The sequence below is a fragment of the Periplaneta americana genome, chromosome 4, assembly GCF_040183065.1.
Source record: "Periplaneta americana isolate PAMFEO1 chromosome 4, P.americana_PAMFEO1_priV1, whole genome shotgun sequence".
Lineage (NCBI taxonomy): Eukaryota > Metazoa > Arthropoda > Insecta > Blattodea > Blattidae > Periplaneta > Periplaneta americana.
In genome coordinates, this window is record NC_091120.1 from 60059352 (window position 1) to 60070917 (window position 11566).

An 11566-nucleotide genomic window follows, 5' to 3' on the forward strand; every position below is an offset into this window, starting at 1 on the left:
CATTTTGCCTGTCGTTTTGTACTTATAAGCATTTCAGTTGTGTTGAAGACTTAATACTGCAATCCTGTGTACATTCTGTCGTCTTCACAAATGGATACAACTCCACGAAAACGGTCTAAAATTATAACATTAGCAGAGCATTCTTCTATGACACAGAGGCAAATTGCTGCAGAATGTCACATCGGTTTGGCTACTGTTAATTCGATCATAACATGATACAGGGAGACTGGATCCATCACACCCCAGAAAAAAGGAAACTGTGGCCGGAAAAGGAAGACTTCACCTGCAGATGATCGTTTAATTGTCAGGAAAAATAAATTAAATCCTAGACTAACTGCTGTCGACTTAACCCGCGAGTTAATGGCTACCACTGGGGCGAATATTCACGTCACAACAGTGCGGCGTAGGCTTTTGGAAGCTGGACGAAGGGCTCGTAAGCCTATTAAGAAGCAACTGCTAACCCCTGTTATGTGCAAAAAACCCTTAATGTGGGCAAAATTACATCAACACTGGACAGTGAATGACTGGAAGAATGTACTTTTTTCCGATGAGTCTCATTTCGAGGTCCACGGCCACTGTGTTTCTTACGTACAGAAAGGATCCAAAAAAGTAACAGCAGCTCATCTCCAACAAGCACCCAAATACCCCCTAAAGTAATGTTTTGGGGTTGTTTTACACATGAAGGGCCTGGAGTATTAATACCTATCAAGGGAATGATGAATTCTGACAAATATACTCACTTATTGAAAACCAGAATCGTACCCCAGCTGCAAAAATCATTTCCGGATGGCAGAGGTGTGTTCCAACAAGACCTGACACCATGCCATATGTCTCGAAAAACTACAGAATTCTTCAACAAGAAGAATATTCAGGTACTCCCCTGGCCAGGCAACTCACCCGACATCAACCCCATTGAGAACTTGTGATCAATTTGCAAAAGAAGAATGCAAAAAATGGATTGTTCTACAAAGGAGAAGATGATTTCTGCCCTCATTGGTGTATGGTTTCGCGATGAAGAAATGAAGAATATTTGTGGGAAATTAGTGGAATCCATGCCAAATCGTCTCAGAGCTGTTATTAGGAACAAGGGAGGCCTCATAGATTACTGAGGTATGTTTTAGATCCTTTTTTTATCCCGTTTGAGTGTTTTTGCATAAGTAATTACGTTGTTCAGGTTAATTTGCACGCTACTGTATTTTACACCAAATAGGAAAAAAGTTTTAAAAAATACCATCCTCTTCCCTTAACTTCGTGACAGCGATATTTTAATCATGTTGTACTTGTGCTCCAACGTTGCAGATAGTTTTGAAGCGCAGTTTCTGCGTGTGCTCAACAAGGTGAACCACACCATAGAGCGCAATGAACTCCGTCTTGCAGAGCAGGAACGGCGTGATGTGACGGAGATAGAATGGAAGCAAGTAGCCTTGGTGTGTGACAGGTTCTTGCTGTGGGTGTTCCTGCTTACCACTGCCATCACAACGACAGTCATCCTCTGTGGTTCTCCATACGGACCCTGATGTCTTTCGTGGCTATGTGGTGAACAAACTGAGTGAAACATTTTGGTAAATGGAATACTCAGTACACTAGATTGAGGAAGAAGGTGAAAGGATGTACCGGTAGGTTTTTTTTTAATATTTTGGGAAATTGGTTTCTGCGTTGTTGATTTATGAATAAATTGGCATTTGAGTGAAAGAAAATTTATTGGTAAAATGACCTTAGTATAACATTCGGAGACAATTTAAAGTCAGAGTATAATCAGTCAAGGAGCATAAGTCATGGGTGCAAGAGTTCTCAGCGGGAGATTTTGTTGCTGAAGTGGTACATTTTATATCGTTATTAATAATAAAGAACTCAAAGTGGTTGTGTACTCTGAAACTAACTTTTGAATTGATAACATGAGAAAATAAAAAGGACCTCAATGCTAGGGACAGTAACAAGGCTCAAAATGAGAGACTGAATCATAGGACCCTATTAATCCTTGATAATATTAAAATTTCATTAAAATGTATGGGGCTGTTTTACATTTTTTGTCCCATTTCCAAGTGCCTAATAGTTTGTCTATTAAAGCTATTCATAGAAATTATGATTTTGAATGTCTTAGTTGTGTTCCACAATATTAGTTAGAATTATTTTATATCAAGACATTACATTTGAACCGCCGGCGTACGTAGCTCAGGCATTGGGCGCGTTTGACTGTTGATGCAGAATTGCGCTTGAGTGTGGGCTCGATTCCCGCTTGGGCTGATTACATGGTTGGGGTTTTCCCGAGGTTTTCTCCAAACGTAAGACGAACGTCAGGTAATCTATGGCGGATACAATCTTGCTATCACCAAGTCCATCGACGCAAAACAACTTTATAGCTGACACAGCGTCGTTAAATAAGCAACTAAAAAAATACCCGTACTTTACATTTACTCTTATAATTCGAATGTACTCGTGTTATATTCGGACACATTGTCTTGAGTAGTTTTTATTCAGCGTCATTGGGATTGGCGATATCGGAATGATACTTGGCAAAATGAGGCCTAAGATTGGCCGTGATATTACCTGACATTAGTCTTATAGTTTGGGAAAACCACGGAAAAAAAAAACTGAACCAGGGGGATTCGAACTCAAGTCCGAGCGCAGTCTCGGGTCACGTGTCCCACTGGTTACGCAGAGACCAACATAACATTTTAAGTAGATGTACCGGTATTTACTTCTCTGCTGTTGAAGAAAGTATCAAACGGTGACAAATGTAGCACCTTTCCTGTCTTTAACTTCTGTCTTTAAAGTTGGCTACTCTGACTGAAATGTTTCATGTTTTCTAGAAACGTTGTAGGTACTTTGGTAGACTCTTTCTGAACGCCTTCCTATTTGTTAATTCATCAAAACCTGATCATTATAAACATTATGAAATTATTACAAATTAAAGCATTTTAAATAAAATGATAAGTAAAAATTATACTGTATTACAGTAACCGACTATTATATCACTGACCAAAAAGTGACAGAAAAAATTTACATAGAATTCCAAAATGAATGCATTCTCATCTAATTATTCAGTAAATACTATTCACAAATGACTGCATCTTCTCGGTAGATAAGGATATTCACGCAGGAAGGATGAGAATGGTGTATTAACTTATTAATTTCTATTTTTTAAAGTACCCTGATATATTGTTATTTTGTTATGATATAGATCAAATATATCTAAAAGTTTATTTTCGTTAATTTTTTTTTTGTCTACATATTTTCTTCCCTTTTTGTTTCATTCATTTGTCATATTTATTTTCCAGTTTTTCAATATGGTACAAAACTCCTTCAGCTGGCTGTGATGTACACAACGGTTAAAACACAGCTTTACACAACTTAGAAATCATGCTGTAGGATTCTAATCCCACATGAATTAGATATTGGCCCCTGTTCGTAATTTACGTGAAGTTCTTCGTTGTTTCGGGTGAAAGCCTGTTGTGCTAACACCATAAAACAGAAGAACTATAATGATCCGCCTAATAATAGATTAACAAGGTATACAAACGGGGTTGAACTCAAAACCTCCGCAAGGGATAAATCAAATCCTATACACATGGATAATAACCGTCATGATAATGAATAGTTTTAACCTCGATAGCACAATCCCTGTCAGTTGCACCCAGACTACAGGATTCTATGTACCAGTATCGTAAAAATTGCACAAACTTTCATTCTGTTAGAATTGTGTAAGGCTCAATAAGTCCTCTGACTTTCATACTATCTCTTAATATTATACTTTGACTTTTCAGATTGATTTATGAATGTAAGTAATTTAGTCTCTGGATGAGAAACGAATCGAACATAAAGGGATGACTAAAAAGTATAAAATTGTATATGTCAACATAACATCTGTATACAACACTTAATATATATGTTCTTTATTAAGTAATTGTCGCATTTCCCAACATTCCCCTCCGTAAACATATGGCGTACTTGAACTGTGGGCAGATCAGTCGTGCATTATGCTTCATTCAGGGCAGTGCAATAGTGTGTTGTGTTGTGTTGTGCAGTGGTTAGTTATTCAGTGTGTCATCGTATAGGCTGTACATTTTGAAGACTTGTTTCCTTTTCATTACTCGATCTAATAAATGCATATAAATATAGTATTACGATATTGTAATGCCACTCTTAATGAAATACAAGAAATAGACGAGGCCACAACCTTGAAAAAAAAGCACAGTTATAGTTGGCAGGCTTCTCTGGTCAAGTATCTTATACTCAAGATAATACACGAGTTGATTTTTTAGTAATGGCAACTACGCTGCAGCATTGCCGTGCAAAGGAGACAGACAATATAATTTATACCACAGGTTGATTACATGCTTCTCCTCCCTCAGAGCTAATGAACTCGCCCTCCTCCCACCATGTCCGTTCACAGTGACAACAATAAGATGAGCAGTTGTGAGCAAGCGGTCGCAGAATACAATTGCAATATTTTTGAAGGAGGAACAGAGAAGCTGGTTAAAAATTCAATATGCTAGAGGTCGCACAGGACGACAGTGTCATCAAGGACTGCAATAGGCTTGTGATGTGGCTATGTTACCTTACCGAATGGTAGCAAGATAGGTTAGAGCCTTCAGACAAGGACGCGAAAGTGTGTTGGACATGCCTCGATCTGGTCACCCACCAGTAAGTGACGAACATGTACAGACTGTGTCCAGTTAGTGGAGATGGATCGGAACTTAACGATTCGTGAGTTAGCGCAAGATATAGGATTGGCACCTTCGACTATGCTTCATATCCTGAAGGACTAACTGAAAATGCGAAAAATTGCTTCAAAATGGGTTCTGCATGATTTAACGGACATGCAGAAATGGCAGCGATATGCTTCTCGTACTCTCTTGCAGCGCTATGAGCGAGAATGGGAGGTCTTCTTACGACATATCATTACAATTGATGAGATGTGGACCAGATCTTATGAACTTCAGCTGAAAGCCAATCATACTGGTGGCATCATCATGGGTCACCACGAAAAACAACAGTTAGGCAGACCCCCAGCAATGTGAAGGCTATGCTGATTCTTGCCTATGATTGGGATGGTGTGATCTTAAAGCATACCGTTCCCAAAGACAGAGCGTGAATGCGGAGTACTACTGTTCCTTTTTGCAAAATAATCTGCGAGCAGCTCTAAGAAGAAAATGGTGACACTTTATGAATAACCCACCTGTTGTTCTTTGTGACAATGCTAGGGAGCATACAGCAGGAGTTGTGTCTGAATTATTCAATCTCTGGGACTGGGAAGTGCTCTATCACCAGCCATATTCTCCAAATTTAAGTCCCTTCGACTTCGATCTCATCCCTAAGATAAAGGACCCACTTCGCGGGATTCACTTCCGAACAGTTGAAGACATTTTACAGGCAACCGACCGCTCTATTCGCACCATCAACAGATTAGGCAGTGCCAACGGGATCCAATGATTTTCGCATCGCTGAGAACACATTGTACACAACACTCGTGACTACATCGAAGGCTTGTAAAACTTAGAACCATGTAAGTATGCTATATATTGAGAAAAAAAATAGTTGCCAGAACTAAAAAATTAACCTATGTACACTATTATTAAAAGCGTATGGTATATATTTATTTACAAAAGAAGAGGTCCATTATTTACATAGAAAGGGAAATAAAATTTCAAATATTGTTTTTTACTATAATGAACAGGTACCGGTGGCTATTTCACATTTGTAAATATCGAATTACAGTTCGAAAACCCACAGTCTATGGCTCATGTGATTTAAATAGTTAATCATCAGTGGCGAAGCTCTTAAGAGGCTTTTGAGGCTTAGCCTACCAAAAAATTTAAGTTATTATATATAATAACAGTATAAATTCGTAATAACGATGTATCCTAACACTTGGTTTCACTTCGATCTTTCCATATATTAAATTCACTGTTGGCCACCGCTTGCTTGAACGCATCTGATGGCTGCTTATACTGCCTTCTCATAAGACCCTTCTAACAATGATTTTGCTGAAATGGTAGGTGGCAGTACCAAATATACTATGTTCATCTGTATGTCTGCTCCAAACTGTGAAAAAAAAAAGTTTTTCTATCTATTTTGTGCCAGTGTGACATATTTATGTGTGTTAGGAATAATAACCATCAGGAACTTGTGTCAGAAACTCTTGTGGAGAAATTTGTGAAACCTCTACTTAGTAATGTTACGAAGTTTCACATAGAAAAAGTTTTCCGGTTTTCTTGTTCTTTCAAGAGCGAAGAATATAATGGATTAGCAAAGAGGAAAAAGGAGCTGTTAGAGTCACGAAACAAAGTAATATTTTAATCGCATACTACAAACATAAAGCATAGAACCTATATACACAAGCAACTTCACTACCCAGTATGAGCTGACATCTAGCGACAATTTTTTCTATTCATGTTACATGTTTGACCGTTGAACGAGCAGGCAGTATAAGCATGCATGGATGCGTTCGAGCAGGCAGTGCTGTTGGCAGTCCACTGCGAGAGGTTTGTGGCAGAAGCCTCATAGTGACGTGCAACAGCCTTGCTCACAGACAGCAGCACTCACAAGCTTGAGGGAAGACCAGGGAAGAGGGGGCATCAATTTGCTATGACTCAGTAGCAAGAAGCGGGATTAGCCTCAACAGCGATATAATATGTCGTGCTATATTGGTGTTCTGTGAATATGCTGCATTGTTGAGTATTAGTTTAATCAAGAGTGCATAAGTGTGTGTGTGTTACATATCAATTTTGTGTAAAATGACTCATATTGAGAGAACATTGAGGTCATAATTTGCAGAATTAAAAGAGATTTTCAAGTTGGGTGTGTGAAATAAAATGAGCTTGCAAAGATAGGAGATTGACACTACATTTACATATTAAAGTAACAGATGGAGGAAGACAAAATAGAACATTTCAATTTTCACGGTATAAGAAATATCCTTGGCTAACAGGGTGCTCTGAGACAAATAAGTTATATTGTTATACGTGTATTCTGTTTGAGGGTGAAAATGAGTGGACATCATCTTCTTTGGGGGGGTCTGTGTCACAAAAAATATTGATAGAAAAGCCGAGAAACATCTGCTATATAAAAAGATAGAAGATAAACGGATTTTTTCAGCCTACTCAGTATTTACACCTTAGCTTCGCCACTGTTAATCATAGCACTGTAACATAAATTGACGTATTATAAATATGATATAAAGAAGTATGATATTATTCCTATTAAAAGTAGCTAAATGATTTTACTGCTTAAAAAAGGTGAGAAAGGATGCTAGAAGAAATGAAGGAGGATCAGGGAGAGACACCATACCATCCCGTTTTGAATATGGTGCATAATTTTAGTGCAGATGGAACAGGTCTAAAAGACCAATCTGTGATGGAAGAAAATTATTAGGATAAAGCTATAATGATGCACAGTTGGTTCCATATTTCTTTCTCGTTACTTTTTAGTCATCCCTTGCAATGCACAAAATCATGAAGTTGTTCATCTTGCTGTAAGTGAACGTACTTTTGCACAATGGTAATCAATTTTATTACTTCAAAAGTATGTGAATTTTATTCTGTAATTTCAGTTAAAACTGGCCTAATTGATACTCCAGTGTTTCCCAGTAATGGTGTTAAAAAAGAAGAAATGTTCAGACAAAGGAGTTTAAATGTGATGTAGACAGTACTTCAATCGAATTCGTAATTGTATTATTTATTTAATAGTGCACCCAAGATAATGATAACAAGATTGCACCTCAACTGCTATCTAAATACAGTTTAAGTGCTTGTTAGCAAAAAGAAACTTTTTATAAAAATATATAGGTACATACTGTTAAATGCAATCTCTGATATTAGATTCTACTGTAATCTCCCAAGTAGGAAAAGTACAAAATTGTCTGAAATATCATAAAATTACAAAAAAAAATATATTCCAAATTCCTTTTTCATACAGAGTAATTTTTTATATTAAAAACTTTTTGTAAAATGTTCGTTTATGTGAGTAAATGATTTCATCGTAAATGACACTAAGCTGGGATGGATTACAATGTAAAACTTATGTCCGTTGTGTTGTATTTATTTTGAAGCAAACCTTAAAACAATGAACGTGTTAAACATAACATGCAGCTCCTTCTCCTTGTAAAAAAAAAAAAAACTTACGAAAGCATGAGTTGTTCAAATGTACTGTATATATTTCTTGTATGTGTACAGGATGATGTCTTATATTCTCAGATCTGATTTTCAGAAACTGTCTCCGAACTCAGAAGTGGCAAGGTAGCAATTATTAACTGTGATTCTAGTACCTCATAGTATTTTATAAAATTAATTAAGTGGTGAAGATTATATAAAGCAAACAAAGATGAAGCATGTTGGCAAGTTACTGCAGTGACAGAAATTTATGCAAAAGGATTTAATTTTAATGTTGTTCTTCAATTTTCATTTTCATGAGAAAATAGCATTCATCAGTTCATTGACGGAGAATAATGGTGCACACCTAGAATATTGTCTACTTTTCTTTCTTTCACAAGGTTAATATACGCTAGTATTTCAACTATTTGTAAGTTTGTTAAGGGTTAGTGTAATAAAAACAAACTTGTGTACCATTCATGCCATTTGTTGGTCCTCTTTACCATTACTGTATTACCGGTACCTTTTATTGAATCATGAAATGACTATCATTTTGGTAGATTATGCAATCTCACAGAAAATGTAAAGAAAATTTGCATTTTTCTATTGTTTTTTGTGATGACAGCACAGAAGAATATTGGAAGATAGTTCAACTAGACATAGAAAATGACTCCGTATTACTGTTCCTATTTCTTTTCACAGATAATTCTATAGTTTCAATTAGGTCAGTGAAATAATAATACATTTTATTAAGATATATTTGTGTACAAATTATAATGGTGGTGGATCAAGATGATAATATTTCAGACAACTGGACTTACGAAGTGTACAAAGCACGGTTCTGTAATCTTGTTTGAAACATATGTGTTCAATGCAGTATTATCGATATTTGTTATCTTCATTTTAATTAATAAATAGAATTGGAAATTTTTTGAAGAATTAAAAAAAATTATAATTTTTCACGAGTTGAGATTTTATAACTAAATATATTACATATTCTCTTTCGTCACAAATCTAACAATTTTCTTTAAATGTACTGTGTTTATTGCACAATGTGCTTATATTTTATTAGATAAATTATTCTTATAAAATATATTTTTATCATTCGAATGTAATATAAATTTAATTTAAACCACGCTCAAGTTAACTATAAAATATTTCATTACTTAGAAAATCTCTATCTGAAAATTGTATTTTGCACTTGTGTGATTTAACTTGAATTTCGTAAATATTTTAAAATAGTGATCTTTTGAGCATATTGTTTAGTCGTGGAAACAAAAATAAAATATCAGGCACGGTATTATAGGAGGATCAGGGACAAGGTTAATTTTATTTAAGGGAAAGAAGGTGCTAACAGTCAAGACTGTGTGGGCTGAGGACCTGTCATCAGGGCTGGACAAAATACTGACATCCAAGTATTTTAAATACAAATACAAAATACTTCAAAGAATAGTATTTGAAATACAAATACAAAATACTTTTAAAAAGTTAACCAAAATACATTTGTATTTCAAATACTCAAAATACAATATACAAAGAAATAAGAATATTACTGAAAATCTAAAATATTATATTAACATTAAAAGTATTGTAGCTTTTATTTCAAACAATTATGTAACTTTATTATTTCAACAATAATCACCTTCTATAATTTAATTTAAACACTCCCGTCAACAATGGGATTTGCACTCCACACAGCAACACAGTATTTGTTACTATACTCCACAGACGACAATGGCAATTCACTTGGATTATTGCGAACAACAATGTACTGCTAATCTTAACTAATGTTCACAAAGCACTATTTACTAAACAGAACTGTCAGTTCACAGTTCGTTTGCCTTGGCTAGTTCTTCTAGCTCAGTCACTCAAGTTCACAGTATCTCGAACCCAAGACCTTCAGAGACAGTCCACTGAACTTCGAACTCAGGTCCCCAACTGCGGTCCACTGCACTCGAACTCAGGACTTCGGCGACAGTCCATTGGACGCTCACACAGCTGCGGACACACTCAAGTCGAACTCCGGTCTCGAAGCTGGCTTCACTGCTGACCAAAAATTGAACTGAACTTGCTGTCCAAAACTAGCAACGACTGCTACTTCAACTTGCATCTCTTATTTATTAGTTAAACCACAGTTTCGAGAAAGTACGATGCTCGAAATTTCTACTTCTACAGACTTCTGTTCTCGCTGCTTCTTCCTGGACGATTCTGTTCGGGAGGTTTCGTCTCCCCCTTCACCTCGCACAGCGAAGCACCACCAGCTTTGCGTCCCCCTTTGCCTCGCGCCGCAGTGCACCTCCCCTTGCCCTCTCGGCATGCAGACGTTCCCCTTACGTCTGCCACACCACAGCGACCAATGTTTTGTCTCCCACGTGCCCTGTCGGACACGCGTTCGAATCCCGACGCAGCTGTCACAGTATTTTTATCTCGAAGTTTTATATAAACACTGTAACTGAACATTCTTCCTTTTCCCAGTCAGCAATGAAATTATGCTACATCTGAATAATTATTGCTCCCTTTAAAAAAAACAGTTTCTCAAGAAGTTTATCAAATAAGGATCCCCTTGCTGGTAAATGAATAAATCCTGCAAAACAGAACAGTCTTTCTACAGGTGCAGAGGAACACAAATTTGTATTAAACTTTATAAAAGCTTGTTTCACTGTTGGGTAATTCTCTAGAGTGCACAGGGTTGTCCCTTTGCCATTGAAGAATTGTATGAGCTCATACTCCACAGCAGATAAGTTCTTTTCTTTTTGCTTTTCAAAGTCTGTTGTACTTGAGTTGAAAATATAAAAATTGTTTTCATCGTCGAACTGACCAAAGGAGTAGCGAGAACTGCTCAGCTGATTTCACACACATATTCTGTATCCTCTTCTTATCATTTGGTGAGGCAGTGTCAGGTAGCCATCTCATCTTAAATGATAGGTGGAAGCAAGCTGCCAAAATAGCTCAATTTGCTTCTGGAGTCAGATCAAAGATCGCTTTAAATCTTCATGAAAGTGAACTCATTAGGATTGGAGTTACTTGGAATAGATGGCGTAGATTACTAGATAATATAATATGTAATCTGTTTTTGAAGGAAATGAATATGGACAGAAGTTGGCCGTAATAGCACGTCTTCTCATTTTGCATTAAATCAAGGACTACGGCAATGGGTTTCAGAACTGCACAATATTCTTCAAAGTACTCAACATCTTTGAAGGTTGGCAATCCGAGTTTTTCACATATACCTACTGTTTATATCATGTTTGAATTGCAATATTTGAGAGATTGAGTCATAAAGAGAATTTCATCATGCTGGGCAAGGAAACTCTTTAATGAATATTTCAAGACATCTGATATAATTTTTGAGAATTTGAGTCTCCTAGATGCATTCCATAATGCTGAACATTTAGCAGGTTTTGGGTGATGAATCCTTGATGCTGTTGGAGATTTCTTTATGGCATTAAGGAAATCAGTTGTGGCAAGAAAACTAA

General features: G+C 36.5%; 1 protein-coding gene across 5 annotated transcripts in view; it reads left to right on the forward strand.

Moving 5' to 3' along the window:
* LOC138697829 (neuronal acetylcholine receptor subunit alpha-10-like) overlaps window positions 1–9050 on the forward strand; it is a 562189-nt gene extending 553139 nt beyond the window's left edge. For 4 of the 5 annotated variants that reach the window (XM_069823382.1, XM_069823380.1, XM_069823379.1 and 1 more), the window contains one exon: window positions 1300–9050. In XM_069823382.1, the coding sequence (XP_069679483.1) occupies window positions 1300–1517 (218 nt within the window). In that variant the 3' untranslated portion in view covers window positions 1518–9050. The remainder of the gene's footprint in view (window positions 1–1299) is intronic. The other variant, XR_011331620.1, reaches the window with a different exon arrangement.
* The last annotated feature ends 2516 nt before the right edge of the window (window positions 9051–11566 follow it).